Below are 20,034 nucleotides of genomic sequence, written 5' to 3'. Positions count from 1 at the left end.
GGTGGGGCTCAAGGGGCCTGAGCTGGGAGGACAGATTGAGGGAGCCGTGGTCAAGCAGATCCAGGCTGGGAGGACAGAATGAGGAGCCAGGCCTCAAAGGGGGCCAGGCTGAAAGGACTGAGGCTCAAGGGGGCTCCTGGGCTCCCATCCCCCATTCTGTCCCCTCCTAGTCCAGGCACAAGCCTCCCACTCCCCAGCACCACAGGATCCCCCTTGGGCACTGGCAGAGGGAGCATTGAGAGGAGGAGAAACTGTCTCCCTGCTCAAGTGCTGGCGCAACAGCGGCCCCTGTGGCCAGGAGGAGCCAGTGCAGGCTATTTCCTGCTCAGTGCTTGTGGCTGGCCACCATTTGCATCTGTTGCTTGGCAAGATTGCAAAGGAAACAGCCAGGCCCTGATCCTGCAGCTTCTTAGCTACGTGTTTAGCGTTAAGCATGTTTGTCGTCCCATTGGCGTCAAAGTTAAACACATGGTCGGAAAACGGTAAGCATTTTTCACAGAATATTTAGTAAACACTTTTAAAAAAAAAATTTGTAGAAATTTTCCATTTTTTAATGAAAACCTGACAGTCAGACCTGATTTTGTTGTTGAAAAACTGGAAAATTAAAAAAACTTGGAAATTTTCTATGAACATTTTTGTTTCCGATTTAAAAATATTTTTCAAAATTGATCAGCTTTTTTTTTTTTTTTTTGACTGTCATGTTGACAGGATCAAAGCCTAAAACAAGACGTTCAGAGCCAACCCAGATCCTGTCCAGACTCCAGCAGGGCCCATAGTTTAAAAGTTTAACGTTTTAGTACTTTAAAGATGCTGAAACTCGCACAGCAAAGTCCTTCATCCTCCTAAATGGGATACTTTACAGGGTGTCCTCAGATGAGTCCGATTTGGCAGGTCTGATACGTTTATGGATAAGGTTAAAGAGGTTGCAATAAAATACATTTCCAAATCCACCCCCAAAATAGAAATGAAGTCCCCTTTGTTTGGCTAGTTTATGGAAATAAACATAATTTTAATTTTTCTTGTCCTTTACCCAAGAGCAGTAATAAATCTGTAAAATGGGCACAAATTATTTCTCTTTCAAAGGGGAGTTTTGAGGCTCAGTTAGTCAATGTTTGTGAGTGCTTTAGGATCCTTTGTTGAAAGGTGCTAGGGAAGTATAGAATATTATTACTATGTACTTCTCCTAGCTAGTATAGTTCTGTGTCTGATGGCCTTCTGAAAAGGGCATTGCCCAGCTACATGAGAACTGGGTAGACTGGGGTTCAACTCAGGAGACCTGGGTTCAAGTCTCTGCTCAGCCTAGGACTTTAGGGCTTAATCCTAAAACTACCTTGCGCCTCAGTTCCCTGTCTGTAAAAGCCAGATATCCCTACCTCACAGGGGCATTGCAAGGCTCTCAGATAGTATGGTGATGAGGGCCACATAAGTACCTAAATAGATAGTATTTTCACCTGGACACTGGACTGTCAAAAGAAACCAACCTCCTTTTCTTCTTAGAACCTGACAACCCCATTATGTCCACATAATAGGCCTTGCTGCACTATTCATCAACCTTTCATGCATATTTGAAGCTTGGTGGGGCCAATTTGTCTAAAAGTTTTCAGGTATAGATTTTGTCCCTGCTCTGCCTGGTCTCTCTGCTACCTCTGCATTGCAGGGAAGCCCTAGGAGTTTCCAAAGACAGATCCATAACCTAGCTCTTTCCTTTATACTGGAGAGATGACCTATCCAATGATGGCTTCCCCTTGATATAATCTCATTATTTTCCCCACTCAAAACCTAGTTCAGTCAGTGGGACTGGCCCACTCTGCCACACAAGACTGATGCCCTGTGGCTCATAGGAGTAGCCTATTCTGGCCCACAGGGCTAATGATCCTCCTGTCACAGAGAAATAGCCCATTTTGTTTCTGCCCTTTTGCTGAGTCAGCAAACCCTGTTCAATCACAGGCTTTTTGACCCATTTCTCAACCTTCTACTTGTGCAGCAACTGACAAATCACATCCGAGACACCCTGCCAGGCCTGCGAAACAAACTCCAGAGCCAGCTTCTCTCTATTGAGAAAGAGGTGGATGAGTACAAGAACTTCCGTCCTGATGATCCTGCCCGGAAGACCAAAGCTCTGCTGCAGTAAGTGACTCCTGCTGCGCGCCCCTCCTAGGAGAAGTGTATCTGGCAATCTTCCCCCATTCATTTCTCTTTCTGCCTAGGATGGTCCAGCAGTTTGCTGTGGACTTTGAGAAACGTATTGAAGGTTCTGGTGACCAGATTGATACCTACGAGCTGTCTGGAGGAGCTAGGATCAACCGCATCTTCCATGAGCGGTTCCCCTTTGAACTGGTGAAGGTACCACTCCCCATCCTATCCTTCTCACCTACCTGCCTATTTTCTCTCCACCTGCTGTCATTTCTTCACCTGTCCTTCTCAGCTGCCATCTTCTTGGCTCATTGTCATCTCTTCTCCTTTTCATCGGCTGTCTCCTCTTTAATTCGCTTCTTCTTTATTCCTTGACCTTCTCTTTACCTTCATCACTTTCTTTCTCTTCTTCACCTGTCTTTCTCACCTGCTGTTTTCTTTTTCCTTTACCAGTCCTCTCTGTTCTTTGCCTCCTTTCTCTCTCTCTCACCTCCATTCCTGGCTTCTCTTTTCCCTCAGCCCTCACCCCTTGCCAGAGCCTGTCCTCTCCTTCAGCACCCTTCCAGTATCTGAACATGGCCTCTACCTCAGCTCCTGCCCTGGTAGCAGAGCATAGGAACTCCCTCACTTTCTCTTCCTGGTTATGTAAAAGGGTTTTACCTTAACTGTTCTGATGACATGGACCCCAAATGCTGAAGCTTTAGTTTGTTCACCTCAAGCCAAAGAGTGTCTCTGGTCAGCTGAATGTCCATGTAGAGAGGTAGAGTAAGATCTTTGCCTCTGGCTGATCTGCACATGGTGTAGTTTGGGGGCAGATGCAGAGATAGTTGAAAACTGCATTCCATTGATCCTGTTGATGCTGTGGGCAGGGCTGGTCCCGATGTGCCAAGCTAATACCAAACTAAGGGCTGCTCCAACTTATGCTGACTCTTAAACACTCCCAAGGGGCAGAAAATACAGCCAAGGATCAGTAGGGGTTCAGGGACATCCTAACTATGTCTCCTTTGCTACAATCACATTAGACCTTCACTTCTACATGAGCAGCAAAGAAATGGGTGGTGTAAATGGCCCTTCATTGATTTAACACCACCAGAGGATCTTCTTGTGGTGTCCTCCTGGGACTGCACACATTGGTGCTGGGGACAAATTGCACTAGCAGGGAGACACACAGAGCCTTCACTGTATGGGAGAATCTGACCTATAATGTATAAAAGCTCCAGAGGAAAAGGTGATGAAATAACCTTTTCTTGATGGTTTTCAGAACAGAAGATCAAGCAGGAGCCAATCTGTTCCCCTTATGCTTTGGCTTGCCTGTATTTTCACTTAGTAGTAGTATGATCCTTTCCATTTGAATGAGATGCTGAGGCCTTGTCAATGAAAGACAAGAGCCTGCATTGTGTTTGATGATGTAACTTTTCTATGTGAGAGAGAAATCCAGTTTTTTATGTGTATATTGGAAAAAACAGCTGCTGAGATCGCATGCAAACCTTGCAAGGCAAACCATTTTATTTGGGACACAATCTTATATTTTTAGTTTCTCATTCCCTTTGTTTCTAAGGACATTTGTATAGTCAATGAGAGCTGGGCAGCACTTCTGAGGGCACGTCCACTGGAGCTGGGGGTGTATTTTCCAATTTAGGTAGATGTATATGTGCAAACTTCAATTGAGCTAACATGCTAAAAATAGCAGTGTAGCTGCAGCGGCACAGACAGTGGGACAGGCTAGCTGCCCAAGTACAATCCCATCTGGGACCCTAGGTACATCCTTAGGGAGCTAGTCTGACCCACTGCCCATGCCACCATGGCCACACTGCTATTTTTATCACACTAGTTCAGTTGGAGCTAACATGTACATCTACCCAAGCTGGAAGTTACAACTCCAGCTTGGGTGTAGACGTACACGGACAGTCAAGCCCTAAGCTGGGTTTCCAAAGTTCACACAGCATATGAGTGCTGGCAACAGAAGCCTGATCTCCTGACTCCCACTCCTGTGCTCCAGCCAACAGGCCACACTCCTGCTCCACACCTTCATCTTGCAGGGCTGAGTCATGACCTGGCAGGGGCCCTCTGCTCTGTATCTGCATGATGCTCTGCTGTATGGGTTGCCGGGCCCCTTCTGACAATCTTTTCTTCTGGTGCAGATGGAGTTTGACGAGAAGGAACTCCGGCGAGAGATCAGCTACGCCATCAAGAACATCCATGGTATCAGGCATGTATCATGCACTAGGCAGGCCTATGACTGCACAGCCTTGTAAATATCTCTAGACCTTCCAAACCAAGCTGAGAAGACTTCAGAGGTACGGTAGGTCAGCAGAGGGGAGGGAACACCTGTCTGGGCCATTGGCAGGTGAACTGCCTTGTATTGGGTGGTACTGATGTTCATCCAAATCAGTTTGCTTTCTGTTTCCATGTGAGAGCAGCAGGAGCCTGAAAGGTAAAATTGTCTTGGTGATCATCCTTTTTCTTCCATCTCCTGTGCTGAATGTGAGAAAGAGGAAGTGACATCACATTGTAGTAAGAGGAAGTGACATAGGAAGGGATGCTAAACACCTCCTACACACCTTTTTAATTTCTTAAAATATTGTTTTAGTTTATTTTCCCAGATCTACTAGGGCTCGATCCTGCAAGCTGGTGCTGAGCACACTCAACCATCAGTGACTTCAATGGGAGCTGAGGGTGCTCAGTACTTTGCAGGACCAGGTCCCAAATGCATGGTAAGTTAACATGTTTGCATTTGTGTTAGAGAAGATTAATGATGTGTGGCTTATGATGCCTAACAGGCAGCCTTACCTGAGAGATGTTGAGATACTGCGATTCCCCCTGTGGTCAGTGGGGACTGTGGGAGCCCAGCACCCCTCAGAATCTCTATTGAACTCTGGAGAATGCAAGCAGGTGATCAGATATTGACAAGTTTATTTTCTTCTCCTTCAGCTCATTCCATCTGATCTGGTCAGGCTCATTTGAGCAATAGTATTAGTATTTATTGCTCCCTTATTATAATTAAGAAAGGGTTTCTTAAAACTCTCTAAGGGTGATATTCACCAGAGGGCCAGCCCTATGAACTACTTAAACCCTAAATGCCCCCCGCCTTAAAGGCTGAAGTGGTACATAAGCTTAGTGTTGGTCCCTGTGTTGGTCATTTTCACCCTAAGAGATCATTTTTGTGAAATGTTGAGCACCCTCCATTCCCGTTGATTTCAGTGAGGTTTTGTTCATGGGTTTTATGGTTCCTCCGGGCCAATGAGCTGGGTGTCAGTGATACAAGGGCCTGCTCTGAAATGTCTGTGTAATGCTGTGACATTCTCCTTCCCCCCTCTACCTCCCCTCCTGCCTTGTCTTGTCCCCCGCCCTGGGTGTTTAGAACCGGTCTCTTCACGCCCGACATGGCCTTTGAGACCATTGTGAAAAAGCAGGTGAAGAAGATTAAAGAGCCTTGCCTGAAATGCGTGGACATGGTCATTTCGGAGTTAATCAATACCGTTAGACAATGCACCAAGAAGGTAACCGGAGGGAACATGGAGTTCACACGCTAACACCTGCCCGCCCACCTGCTCGCTGGCTGAAGCACAGCACTGTGATCTGGGCAAGGAGCTGCCTGCAGTGAAACTTGATGTTTCTAACCACCTCCTCAGCAGCATGACTAGACCTGAGTGATACTAGCCTGGGGCATTCCAGCCAACCAGCCAATCAGAAAGAGATGGGACAGCTGATAGGAGTGGGTTGCTGCCAGTCTCCCCCATTCCATGAGAGGTGTCTTTGGAACATTGGGGTCTCCCCCCACATGCCCATTCCAGAAACACAACCCCCTCCACCAGCTCTCTAACATGAACATTAACTCTTTATAACAACCAAGGTTATTTCTTCCTCTAGAGGCTGATGGTTTATATCTGATTTGAATTTAATTTCTGATATTAATTTCCAAGTCAGAGTCTGGGATATAGATTTCCCCTGGGAACTTCTGGGGACTTGGTATCACCCAATCTGGCCCCTGATTGACCATCACAGAGCAAAAGGGTACATAAACTCTCAAATGTGGAGGATCAAGATTCAAGAGGGGAAGTAGGCTTTGCTAATATGGAATGATCAAGCTGTGGGCTTCCCTACAGGGAGATGTTCCTAAGCTTGTGGAATTTGGTATGGTTTCTGATTGGCTTGGTTTGTATCTTGTTTTGAAGGAGCAGTAAATGGCTGAGAAGAAGGAAAGTGGAGGTGTCCACTCTCTCCTGAGTTCCTGCCTTTCCCTTCCTCCTGCTGTGATGGGGGTGCCCTGGAGGTTTCATTCTCTGGGTTCTGATTGACTGTTGTGGACTTCAGTTGGGATGTGGGAGAGAGCCAGTCATAATTCTGTCGATCCTGCAAATATTGCGATTTTCATGTCTGAGTTTGGGCTTAGATTTAATGTTAAGAAGCAGTGTGAGAAAGACGGGGAGACTGCCTGCCATTCCTCTCAGCCATGGCCTGCTGCTTCAGACAGGTCCAGGTCCTGGTGAAAGGGCATCTCAGCCAGAGTGTGATAGCGTGGGCACTGGAGACTCTTGGTATGTCGGATCACTGCTGGCCATTCAGGAGCAGGTAACCGGGTGAGGGCATTGCAGGAGACTCCCAAGGGAGATTGAAACCTCGAATTTGGAGAAAAAAAAAAAAGCGGGGGGGGAGGGGGCGCGAGTGGTGAGTCTCAGGTTTGCTCTGCAAGAGACTGCATTGCTTGGGGCTGGAGGTCTCTGCAGAGGTGCTTAGGCTCAAATACATGTGCTTTGTCCCAGTCCATACTGGGAGAGCAAAGTGGACAGACAGTGACAGATTCCTCAAGTTTTTAGAATGCTGGGAGGAGCTTCCTTTTTCTATCCTGCTGTCTTCTGTTGAGGTATGTAGCTGTGGGGAGCACCCAGAAAATTGCCCTTAGTGCTGGTGACAGGTAAGCAAAGACCTTTGGGCTGCCAAGTACCCAGAGTCATCCAGTAACTGAATCTGAAGTGCCCACTTTTCAAGTCCCCTTAATCCTCCCTTGGTTAGTTTTACCATCCATCAAGCATCATTTAAGTCTTTATCACTCCTGCCCTCTTCTCCCTTACGAATCATTTTCCCTTTCTTTCTTTCTTTCTTTCTTTCTTTCTTTCTTTCTTTCTTTCTTTCTTTCTTTCTTTCTTTCTTTCTTTCTTTCTTTCTTTCTTTCTTTCTTCCCTCCCTTCCCATTTCTGTCTATCTCCACCTTCATTGTCTTGTCTTTCTCTTTCTTTTTCCTTGAGGAATGAATTTACACCAGTAGTGAAATTGTCTCTATTATAGACATGAAGGACAGATTCTTCCTTCCATGAGGATACCTGGTACCCAAGAGAGAGGGAAATGTAAAGATCAGGGAGGACAGAAAGAGACCTTGGGACAGAAGATGGGAACTCAGTATTCCACAGCCACCTCTAATGGAGTGAGGGAGACTGGGCAGGTGTGGTACACAGGTGACACACACATAGGAAAGAAAGAGGAAATGTTGGAAAGAGGTGGACAAAGAGGAACAAATCTAGCTGGGGGAGATACTGGGTCAGTTATAGCAAGAGATACTGGGTCAGACCATCGTCTCCGTTGACGATGGTCTGAAGGGAGTGTGAGGGGAATCAGAATGTTTAAGGTGTTTTCTTGTTAGTGTAGCGGGTTTGGGTCCCATAGTGGTTCAGAGGCTAGAGACTGAGTTTGCTGCAGTTCATGTTGTGTGTGTGCGCAAGTGTGAGTGGTGACATTTTTGACTTTAAAGAAACAAAGTGGTGATGTTACTAAAATTTTCAGATAGCTAAAGGGACATTTTGTGTGAGGGTCCCTTTCCCAGGCTCCATCCACTGAGCCTGACTCAGATACATCTAAAGGGGCTATATTGAACTTAGCAGGTAGGTTGAATCTCTGAATAGGCAGTGAGACCTGGAACATATTTTCTGAGACATGCAGGGGCCATTTTAACTTTAAGGGCACCCGCTCTTTACCCAAACAAGGGCTTCACTGGCAACCTGCCAGGCTCTGAGAAGTGCACCTGGGAGGAGATGGGTACTCTGGAAACTACACATCCCAACATGAACAGAGCAGCCTTTCACATTAGCTGTAAGTGACATAATGCATGGGAAAGGGTGCTGTGATCAAAATGGAGCAGTGTATGTCTGGGGTTGAAGTATCTCTGGACAGCTGTGCCAGTGGACAGGGCTGGGGGCAGTACAGCTGTGCTGGAGGAGCTGCTCCTTTTGCTGCTGTGGTTCCAGAGAACACTGCAGTTCAGAAGTCTGCATCTGGCACAGCGGGAGGACAGAGCTGCTGCCCCCCCCAACCCCCGGTAATGTGGGATGGGGAGGGAACAGGGAGAGTGCGGGGGCCCCAGGCTGGGGGTGAGGTGGGGAGGAGTCATGTGGGGGGGGTCATGTGCCCCCCCCCTTTGTGTCCCTCCCATGAGTCGCCTATGTGCAGCATACTGGTAAGAAATAAATTCTACTTGCGCCACTGCCCCCAGTCCCCACCCCCATGCAGTCCATCTTTAGATGGAATGGATTAGGGGGAACTTAAGGGAAGAAGAAAGAGAAAGGGATAAAGCTGGTGGGTAAAAAGGCAAGAAAAGAGACCCATGGAACAGCAGAGAGAAATGAGACTGACCCAGGTGAAGAAAAGAGTGAGAGGCTCAGTGTGTTCAGCCTTCACTGCCTGTGGAGAAGGCTTGCTCTGGGAGAGGGATCCCTGGATGCATCCATCCACCCATCCATTTTGTTGGGCTCTGTTTCATGGTTTCACCTACTCTGTCTGTTCCTTCCCACTGTGCCATTTCCATGCATCTGTAGAATCCCTTGATACTTGGCAGCACATGGGCCCTGCAGCAATGCTCACCTGCTTCAATTTATCTGTGGAGTGAACCAAAATCTCACTTCTCATTTTGCCTTGTGTTTTTCTCTTCTTTCTTTTCCTCTCTCTCTCTCTCTCTTTTCCTTTTCTGCTCTATCTCTCAATCTCTCTCTGCCTCCGTCTGCTTTGCTCTTCTTTCTTCCTTGTTGCTTCTTCCCTCCCTGCCCCTCACTGTGCAGAACGGGTCTCTTCACGCCTGACCTCGCTTTTGAAGCCATAGTGAAAAAGCAGGTGCAGAAGTTGAAGGAGCCGAGTCTGAAGTGTGTGGATATGGTAGTGAGTGAGCTCACATCCACCATCAGAAAGTGTAGCGAAAAGGTAAAGAAACCAACAACATAAAGAAAGGGCAAAGCACCACTCCTCTTTCTCACACACACACATACCCTTTCCTCACACCCTTCAGGGCCTGGGCTCACACCAGGGGACCAACAACAAATCTGGTGAGAACAAGGAGAACAGCCATGGAAGTCAGGTTCTACTATATAAATAATCATCTGATGAAAAGAAGCAGCCCACAGGCATCCAAGCAGTGTGAAAAGTAGGGGAGAGGGATCAGGCCTCAGCTGATGGATCTCTTTGCTATGAATTCAGAAGTCAGCTGGATACAGCTGATTGTTTGCTAGCCAGCCCCCATTCCTCACTTCAGCCCCTTGGCATGCAGCTCGGTGTAGAATAAACCCCCTTGCAAGCCCCTCACCCTACTCTTCCTGATTGCACGTTGAAAACCTTTCTGTGTCCCTTTGTTGCTGCCTCTCTGGAAATCCAAACATCTTAGAACAAGGAAACAAGTTAGAGAGAGGCCTTAAAAAATAAAAAGAATCCAGGCCCCTCTGCCAGATTATTGGGCCACAGAATAACCCCAGCCTCCATCCAGATGACAGAGCTCTATGTCTTCTCCCTCTCATTTTCCTGCTGATCTTTAACTCTACACATTATGCTAGTAAAGAGAGAAGGATTAATCTTGTGCTGCTTTTCCCTGCCCCGAAGCAAAGGAAAGGAGGCAAATTCCAGGGTATCTTAAAGAGCAGCAAAGTGGAAAAAGGTACCACCCATTTGAATAAGTAGAGGCCATCATACATGCGCTAGTATATGTCTGGGGGAAAGTGGGTTGGTTTCCTAGGCCTGTATGGTGCAGTAGAGAGCGCCACACACCTCTTTAAATAGAAGGGTAGACTAACTAATTAATACGTTAATTTGCCAAGGAAGGACTAAAATCCTGCACCCCACCAGCCCAGCTGTGCAAGTTTCTCTGCCAGGTGAGTTAAAGGGGACAGCACTTCTTGTTCCAGTTGGAAGCCTCTATAAAAATTACCCACAATCCCTTTTCTGCATTGGAGGGTCTGGGCTGGCCAACATACATAATCCCAGATTTGTGGGGCAGGATTAGGAAGAGACAGGTGGGAAAGAAGGGAGAATCCAGTATAAATTTAAGAGCTCAGAATAATGGCAAGAGCTGAGGTTGGCAGATGAAGGGACCTCATTGTATTCAGCAGGGCTGATCTCAGCAGCTACTGCACTTTGCTCATTGCCATCCCTCGAGCACTGCTGCTCCATCCCAAAGGATTTCTCTCTCTAAATCCTCCTGTTTTCCAGCTCAGTGTGGGAGACACTCCTCCATCCTTCCCCCTCCACCCGCCATGTTTGCTTGTAGTGATTTTGGTTTGTTTCCATTGATGTTTTTCTGTCTCTGATTGAAGTTGTATCTTCAGGGGAGAGAAATCAGTGTAGAGGGGAAAAAGAAAAACTGCAGTGTTAGTGGACACTAGCTTCTTACAGTGTGGCACCCTGCTCAGATGGCTGGGATCTTACCCATCCACCTTCTGTGGATTTTGAAACTCATTCTGGCGTGGTAGGATGGACAGATTTGGCACTGAAGGAAGAAAGGGAGGGTAGAGGTTTTCTAGGGTGGAGATGAAATAATGGAGTTGTACAGTCAGGATTTACATTTCCATGTCCAGGCCTCTGAGCAACAGAAAATAGGAAAGGAAGCAAGGGGGAAATGTAGCTGATGGGACAGAAGAGAGCTTGTCACCAGGAGTTGATGAGGCAGGAAGAAAAGAAAATCCGCTGTAAGATAGTGCTGGACTGAATCCAGAAGTCCTTTCACAGTCCTTAGCTAGAGATGGTCCCATTGTAGTCAATGGAAGCTTTGCTGGAACAAGGACTGCAGAATTTGGTCTCTACAAATTAGAGATGGAAAAAACTTTGCTCTTTTGCCTGGCCAGTGCAAGGTTGCTCCCTCCATCTGTGTAATTGGCTTAGACATCTACAGAATCAGGATGGAAATGTCTGGACTCTCGGGTGTGGCAGGTTCTCAGCCCTTCATCCCACCAAAGGTGAGGAGTTGATGTTTGCCCAGTGTCTTTGTCCTATAAATCCAGATTTGGGTTGGGTTTGAATTGGGCGTATCTATTATTAAAGTGATTTATTAATATTGCTTGTGACAGTGCCCTCAGTGTGTGAGGTGCTTTTCAAGCAAAAAAGAAAGCCCCTTTCCAAAGGAGCACACAATCTGAGGACAGACATACATTCAAATAGAGTTTAGGGGGAGGGGTACAATATATAAATAGAATAGTTCTGTGGATGAAGGGAAAGCAGTGGACGTGCTGTTCCTTGACTTTAGCAAAGCTTTTGACACTGTCTCCCACAGTATTCTTGCCAGCAAGTTAAAGAAGTATGGGCTGGATGAATGGACTATAAGGTGGATAGAAAGCTGGCTAGATTGTCGGGCTCAACGGGTAGTGATCAATGGCTCCATGTCTAGTTGGCAGCCGGTATCAAGTGGAGTGCCCCAAGGGTCAGTCCTGGGGCTGGTTTTGTTCAATATCTTCATAAATGATCTGGAGGATGGTATGGATTGTACCCTCAGCAAGTTTGCAGATGACACTAAACTGGGAGGAGAGGTAAATACGCTGGAGGGTAGGGATAGGATACAGAGGGACCTAGACAAATTGGAGGATTGGGCCAAAAGAAATCTGATGAGGTTCAACAAGGACAAGTACAGAGTCCTGCACTTAGGACGGAAGAATCCAATGCACCGCTACAGACTAGGGACCGAATGGCTAGGCAGCAGTTCTGCAGAAAAGGACCTAGGGGTGACAGTGGACGAGAAGCTGGATATGAGTCAGCAGTGTGCCCTTGTTGCCAAGAAGGCCAATGGCATTTTGGGATGTATATGTAGGGGCATTGCCAGCAGATCGAGGGACATGATCGTTCCCCTCTATTTGACACTGGTGAGGCCTCATCTGGAGTACTGTGTCCAGTTTTGGGCCCCACACTACAAGAAGGATGTGGAAAAATTGGAAAGAGTCCAGCGGAGGGCAACAAAAATGATTAGGGGACTGGAACACATGAGTTATGAGGAGAGGCTGAGGGAACTGGGGATGTTTACTTTGCAGAAAAGAAGAATGAGGGGGGATTTGATAGCTGCTTTCAACTACCTGAAAGGGGGTTCCAAAGAGGATGGATCTAGACTGTTCTCAGTGGTACCAGATGACAGAACAAGGAGTAATGGTCTCAAGTTTCAGTGGGGGAGATTTAGGTTGGATATTAGGAAAAACTTTTTCACTAGGAGGGTGATGAAACACTGGAATGTGTTACCTAGGGAGGTGGTGAAATCTCCTTCCTTAGAAGTTTTTAAGGTCAGGCTTGACAAAGCCCTGGCTGGGATGATCTGATTGGGGATCGGTCCTGCTTTGAGCAGGGGGTTGGACTAGATGACCTCCTGAGGTCCCTTCCAATCCTGATATTCTATGATCTAGGTGGGACTAACCTTCATCTTGACAAAATGCAGTTAATATACATATGTCAACTAGATTTTTCATAGACCGCACAGCAGAAGTGAGTCTTTAAGGGGGACTTAAATGCCAGGAAAGTAGGAGCTTTGTGGATGAGTTCAGGAAGGGGTTTTCCATGCATAGGGGGCAGTGTGGAAGAAGCAACAGAGATGATGGTGCAAGAAGCTGATAAACAGAGAATCAAGGCTGTCGCCATTAGAAGAGCAGAGGATGCGGAACAAAATGAGGTTTGACAAGGAGGGGGAGCAGAGCTATACAGGGCTCTGAAAACAGTGGCAAGAAACTTGTATTGGATGGGGGAGCAGAGGGGAGAACAGAATTCCAAGTGTGTGTATGAGAGAGAGAGAGATGATTAAGATGTTTGGCAGGGAAGATGACTTTAGCAGCAGCATTTTATATGGATTGGAGCGGGCAATGGAGGCAGATGTTGCAGAATCAAGATGGGAAATTCTGAGGGCCTGAAGGACAGATTTAGCTGTAGGGTCGGCTGTACATGTGACACTTTCTCATGATGTAAAGCTATGGAGATGAACTGTGTAGAGGACTTACTGATGTGTAGTACTTGTCCATTATTTCATACGTCTTGGGCTGCATACCTGCTTGATCTCCAACTAAGCAGGGTTAGGGCTAGTTAATATTTGGATGAGAGACCTCCAAGGAAAGTCTAGGTTCTGCAGGAATTGTCATGGTAGAATACCCACCATCCTACCATAGTGTTAGGAGCCTATGCTACCTCTGGGATGAGACATAAAATTGAGACTCTGTTTATTAAAGACCCACAAAGCTTTTCATAAGAGGAGTGTTAATCCAAGTTTCCTGGGCATTGGGGGAGCTATATGCTACCTCCCTACCAACTGAATTTCATGCAGCCTCAGTTGCATAGAGTATTCTTGACTATCTGTTCACAACTACTCCATGATGTTGCTGTGTGCTATGAAAAACTATCTTGAAGGGAGCTACACCCGATTTCACTGCTGTAAATAAAATCAGAATCAGGCCATGTAAGGAACTGCTGCTAATTGCTCCCCCATCCCAACTTTGGCTGTCTCTTCGATAGCAGTCAATAGCTAGTCTCTCTTCACATGGCTAAACCATGTTCACAAAGGCGCCAAAGAACAGATGGCTTTGTCTCTTCTACGGATCTTTAGTTATTATAGTTGTTAATCATAATCTCTTATTCCATCCTGAATGATCTCAAAGTGCTTTAAAACTGCTCATACAAGGATCTCTTCATCCACCAATGAAATCAGCCTACTCTGGGGTATAATGAGAGAGTTTTTCACCGCACACAGCAACATTATGCAGTAGTTGTGAGCAGATAGTCAAGAATACCCTGTGCAACTGAGGCTGCACGAAGTTCAGTTGCTCGGGAGGCAGAGAATCGGAGCCAGTGCTTCTAGGAATGTAGCATCCCCTCTCATGGATTGCAAAAAGCAGGAACTTTCTGTGTCCAAACTGCACAGCAGAGCCTTATGTATGCAGAAAGGGTGCCTTACAAATCAGGATTCTTTCAGTTAGAGATCTTAAGATTCCTGACTAAGAGATGGGCACTCAGTGTTAGCAAGAACAGGGACCTAGAGCTGTGTCATGAGGATTTCCCTGGGGCTAGGCTGTTTTAAGAGAGGGTCTTGAGCTTGCATTATGACTGGAGAGGGAAATGCAATTAGGTCAGAAGTGAAAACCTACTTGAGTGTGGAAATCCCTCCCAGACCGGCTGAGAGCCCCTGGCAGGGTCACCTGCTCTCCCGTCTTTCAGAGTCATGGCATTTCTGGGTGCTGCTTGCACTGCTGGCATTACCCCACCCCCACCCCTTGCATTCCATTGCATGTTCCCCAGTGGACATGACATCCTGTGGCCAGTCTTCATGTCCCCCTTCTTGCCCACCCCTGCTTCTCCCACGCATGCCGAGGTGGGAGGCCTCCTGCATGACGTCTTGTGAACGTGGTGCTATTGGTTTCTTTTGCTTGTAACCTTTGCTGGTTGATCCTGATTTGAATAAACTGAGAACGTTTTGCACCTCACCTTGCCTTTGTTCATGTTATTTATTTTTTTGTTCTTAAGTCAAAGAAGCTGAGATTTGCTTAGAGATTTTCCAACTTCCTGTTTTTGATTCTTTGACATGAAGCACCCCCTCAACCTCAGAAGAAAACAGGAAGTGCTGCCTCTCCCTCTAAAGCAACAAGCAGCCTAGACTATAAAGATCCAAGAGAAATCTTAATATGCCCCTTCTCAAGGTATAAGGGGAGCCCGTTTCCACATGGGGCCACCTTCAGTGTGAGCAGAAAGCTGTTCCTATCAATCTGGAGCCAGTGACATTCAGAACAGAAGAGTTATTTATAAAGAGAGGGGCCTGATCCCCTGCTCCCTTACTCCAGCCATATGCCAGGGAAGCTGTGTTGATTTCAAGGGCATGGCAGTGGTGCAATTAACCTGGAGTGACACAGTGGTGAAGCAGACCCAAATACCTCAGTACTTGATGGCAATTGCCCTATGCCTTTGAGCTTCCAATGGTGATTGTGCAGGGTCTGGGCTGATTCCTGTAGCATATTGTCATAGTCCTTTATTTATAAGAATCCAAAAGCCAAATCAGATTTAAAAACCCCCATCAGATCAGCAGAACTGAGGCAGTGCAGTACTAAGGCAGATGAGAGACATGGCCAAAAATGAAGCCCAAAATAGTAGGAGGAGGTAATGATGATGATGTCAGGAAATTCCAGTTGGCGTTAAATGGTCAAATTGAAATATTTCAAAATATTAGAACAAAATGGAAAAAAAACAACTTTCTGGGGAGGGAGGGAGAGAAAGGAGTGATCTGACTACAGGCCTGGAGTTGAGACTTCAGCTAATGTAGGCCTTGATCCTGCACTCAGAACTACATAGTTGCTGCCCTATTGAGGTTAATGCAGCACTTGGGCCCTACGGTGTGATCTTGGGCAAGTCATTTTATCTCAGTATTCCTCAGTAAAGTGGGGGATAGTGGCACTTGTTCCTCTCAGGAATGGTGCAGGAATTAGCTGATTCATGCTGGTTAAGTGCTAAGTAGAGAATGATTAACTGGATAATAAAGGGGCCTAATTATTATTATGATTATTACAATAGCGTCTAGAGGCCCTAATCAGGGATCAGAGCCCCATTGTGCTAGGTGCTGTACACACGTCAAATGAAAAAGACAGTCCCTGCCCCAAAAAGTTTACTTTTTTTTTTAAAGGAAGAAAGCAAAATGATTCCCTTCTCCAGGGATTGGCCCAAATGCTGCAGTAGCACCACTGTGGGATGTGATGTTTAGGAACAAAAGCCTGATCCCACTGAAGTCAATGGTAAAACTCCCAATGATTTCACTGGGACCACTGCCCCCTTATTGTAGAATACTGTGGCACTTTTTTGTTAAAAAGGAAGTGCTGCCTGAATGCCAGAGGGTTGCCACGGCCCCCATTCAGCTTCCTGGCTTGCACTGTCATGTTTCTCATTCACAATCTCTATGGATTCACCGCCTTGAACAACTGCAGATGACAGTGTCCCTCCACTCCCTTTTGTTTGTGTGCTGCAAACTGAATTCCCTTCTCACGGTGTGAAACAAGCGATTAGTGGTAAAGTAGACTTACCAGTGACACGAATGCTGGCCCTGATTTTCCACTCCCTTGCACCAGTGCAAAGGGAGTGCAGAAGGGGAGTGAAATGCTATAGCCACACACCCGGAGCACCCATAAAGTCCAGGGTTCCTGCTTTCTTCTTGGGAGAAGGCTGGTTCCCTGAGAGGTTGGCCACGCCCTCCGTCTCCACCTGTGGCATTGCTCGTTAGGGCAGGCTACTGTCCACTAGTGATCTAGCTAATGGGATGTGAGACCAGTTTTGATCATCTTCATTCACCCAGGATGCTCCCCTTAGAGTCAGGGGGTATATCTACCCAGTACACTGCATTTTAGAGCCCACAGCAGTGTGGGCTAATACTACAGCGCTAAAAACAGCTGTGTAGACGTTTGGGCTCGGACTGGCCCTTGGATTCTGAAGCCCAGGGAGGGAGTTTAAGAGCCCAAGCCGCAACATCTGCACTGCTGTTTTTAGCGCCATAGTACAAGCCCAAGTCTGTAGACCTGGACTCTGAGAACTCGCTGCTGCAGGTTTTAAAAAAAGTGTAGCCAAAAGCCAGGGCAACAATGCCATGGCATCGCTTTCCTAAGTTGCCAATAAGAAGCTGACCTTCTTCAGAGAACTACTCATTGGGCTTATTGGGATACAACCAGCCATGGGCTTAAGCCATAAAACTGGGATTTCAGACATGCCCGAGACTGGGTGTGTTCAGATCTGGGGATGGGCCCTTTGCTATGTGAAACAAATTGGGCTGGCAGTAGTCTGGTCTCCTGCAGGATAGGAGGGTTGCTGCTGAGGAGAAGGGCTGCTCTCTGAAGAAGCTCAAAGCACAGTGAGTGAGATCTTTGGCCCCACAGGAACTTGGGAAAATCTGTCTGCAATTCTGGCTTTCCTGTGCCTTTAGCCCTCTAGGACCCCTGTTATGGTTGGGGGGGAGTGTTATTCCCCAGACCCTGCCCCACTTTCCCACGTGCACGTGTTTTCTCTCTCCTGCAGCTCAGCCAGTACCCTCACCTGCGGGAGGAGATGGAGCGGATTGTTACTACGCACATTCGTGAGCGAGAGGGCAGGACCAAGGATCAGGTAGGGCCTGCAGGTCTTGCCTGAGGGCAGGAGGCAGAGGGGAAGCCTTTAGGGAAAGAGTCTGAGCTATAGGGATAGAGATGGGCCTTGTTGTAAAGTTGGGATCTGGAGAGGAGTGCCCACAAAGCACAAGGAGGTGTTGGCTGAGAAGAGCCATAAGGCAACTCAATGGTGGCTCCTGCTACCTGCCTTTGTGTTAGTAGCACCTATCCCTAGTCTCTCACCCACTTTCTTTATGTCTTTGCCCCCTAGGTCATGCTCCTGATAGACATCGAACTGGCATACATGAACACAAACCACGAGGATTTCATTGGCTTCGCCAAGTAAGCACCAGTGCCCTGAACTGCCTCCTTCCCCCTGCTCCCCTGCAGCCTTGCTCTGTGTGTGCTCTGGTAGGTGGGCTGTAGGACATGACTGCAGAGCACCATGGGTGGAGAGTTTGGAGCAGTTTGCCACACCGGCTTTGATGGGAGGGTGAAGTGAGGTATAATGTGCAGGATGGTAAAGAGAGAAATAGGTTTCCCTCTTCCCCTGGGGGTGAGGGCAGTTCTCTGTGGAGTCCTGACACCCCCCAACTTGATTGCGTCTCACTTCAGCCCACCCACCCCCCACACAAGGCCAACTAACTCCTTAATTGGTTGGAAGGTTATTGTGAGGCATCTCATCCTCGGGAGGTGGGAGACGGGTGTTGCCGCCTCATGCCCTTCCCCCCTCAACCCCAGGCCCCTTGGGAAGCAAGGAGTGAAGCTAGGCCTCCAATGTGGCATAGCAGAGTGAGCACTGAGCTGTCAGGATAGAAATTAAAGAAACCCAAAGCTAGAGAAAATCTACAGTGCTGTGGTTGGCATGTCAACCATGTCATTCCACACTGAGAGGAGGGATGGACTGGTGGTTAGAGGACAGGCCCAAGAGACCTTGATTCTATCCCTGGCTCTGCTACTAGTTTGTTGTTTGACCTTGAGCAAGTCCCTTAATCCCTATGTATTTGAGTTTCCCCATCTATAGAACAGAGATAATGACACTGACTCACCCCAGAGGAGTTTGTGAGGCTAAGTATTCATGTTTGTAAAGCACAAGTGAGAACTTGGGTGAAAGACACTAGGGAAGGGCAGGGAATGATCATATCCAACCAGGCAGGACAAAGAATAAAAATCAGGTGGAATTATAAAATTGTTCATGGAGAGTCATTAGTGTGCTGAGTGTTTTATGAAATGTGGAGCAAAACCTGATCTCTGTCCCCAGAAGATGATGCTGGAACTTAGACAGACCTTACAGTTTAGGCATGTAGGGCCAAACCTAGATCCCATCACAGTCAAAGGTTGTTTTACAGTTTGAGGTCAAGATATGTCCCAAAATGCTGCAGAGACCAGCAGATGCTGTAGTCTAAAAACATTGCAGAGCTCTCTGTCTGGCTCCTTTCTTCAGTGTATTAATGTTGAAAGGCTTCATGGAAGACTTGTTTACAAGCGGGGTTTGACGGAGGAGAAAGTGGTTGCATGAGAAGAGGGAGGGAGTTACAAACCTAGGGGATGGCATGGGAGAAAGAATGAAGGCAGGAGTGAAGGAGGAATACAGAGGGGGTGGTCAGCAGTTGGTTTAGAAGATGCGTAGGGAGCAAGGGGTTGAGTAGGTCAGGCTGAGAGCAAAGATGTAGGTGAGGTGGGGCTGTACAGGGTTTGGAACTTGAGGGTGAGAAGCGTGAATGTGCTGTTGCAAAGGGAGCAGGATTCAGGAGGGAAGGGAGAGCTGGATGGGGTTTGAATGTCTCATCTTGTTTGTAGTGCTCAACAAAGGAGCAGCCAGATGAGCAAGAAGAAGACAGCTGGCAACCAGGTAAGTTCCCTCCTGCTTGAGGCTGTGAGCGGGATACATACCTTGCTTGAGAGGCTATCAGTTGAGCAGATGTTGAGCCAGACACAGCAGCTCTTCAAAGGTATAAAGAGAGGCAGATGGGAAGAAGATTAGAGAGACACCTTAGCCCCACTGAAATATATGGGATTAGGGAAGCTTGTGAGAAGGACAAAGGGGAAGCATTTCGGAAGAATATGGGCTGTCCCTCCTGCAAAAGAACAATTGTTATGTATGGAGCTGGCATTGTCCTCAGTAAGACTAGGACTGTGGATATCTATTAGCTGCTTAAATACAAGGTCCAAATCATATTCTTTAGTGTCTCTGGTGCAACCCCACTGGCTTTAAGGGTAAGTGAATGGAGGAGCTGGCCCAGCAGAATCTCATGAGGGAGATTGACAAGGTGATTACAGAGGCTTGGAACATCTGCCCTAGCTTAGAGCTCAAAGGATGGGTGCTGCAGACTTTCCTCAGTGCAGGGAGGTATGCAGGGTGCAAGACCCTCTAAAAGAGGGGAGGCTGGGATCCTTGCAGTAGAGAACTGGTTTAGAAACCATGTCACTTTGCATATGATGACCTAGTCCCCTTCTACTATCATCCTGGCGTTGGGTATTGGGCAGAGTCCAGAGCATCTCGAGTTTCATCCATTTCTTTGGGTGACCTTTCATTTCCCTGATGGGTTCACCATGCTTTACAACTGGGCCAGCAACATGCTAG

The 20,034-nt window shown here is 47.2% G+C and overlaps 1 protein-coding gene across 20 annotated transcripts in view; it reads left to right on the top strand.

Annotated features, from left to right (window-relative positions):
• DNM1 (dynamin 1) overlaps positions 1–20,034 on the top strand; it is a 103,980-nt gene that overhangs the window by 43,590 nt on the left and 40,356 nt on the right. For 16 of the 20 annotated variants that reach the window (XR_014714332.1, XR_014714333.1, XR_014714334.1 and 13 more), the window contains exons 7-13: positions 1,985–2,127; positions 2,208–2,343; positions 4,275–4,342; positions 5,495–5,633; positions 17,383–17,469; positions 17,722–17,792; positions 19,251–19,302. Coding sequence is in view for 16 of the 20 variants with exons in the window: in XM_084650213.1 (XP_084506339.1) it covers positions 1,985–2,127; positions 2,208–2,343; positions 4,275–4,342; positions 5,495–5,633; positions 17,383–17,469; positions 17,722–17,792; positions 19,251–19,302 (696 nt within the window). In the remaining 4 variants the exon portion in view is untranslated. Of the gene's footprint in view, positions 1–1,984; positions 2,128–2,207; positions 2,344–4,274; positions 4,343–5,494; positions 5,634–9,179; positions 9,319–17,382; positions 17,470–17,721; positions 17,793–19,250; positions 19,303–20,034 lie in introns of all 20 variants that reach the window. The other 4 variants (XM_084650225.1, XM_084650224.1, XM_084650219.1 and 1 more) reach the window with 1 other exon arrangement.

Source organism: Lepidochelys olivacea, assembly GCF_965140295.1.
Source record: "Lepidochelys olivacea isolate rLepOli2 genome assembly, chromosome: 16".
In the NCBI taxonomy this organism is placed as follows: domain Eukaryota; kingdom Metazoa; phylum Chordata; order Testudines; family Cheloniidae; genus Lepidochelys; species Lepidochelys olivacea.
This window is presented reverse-complemented; position numbering and strand designations above follow the sequence as displayed.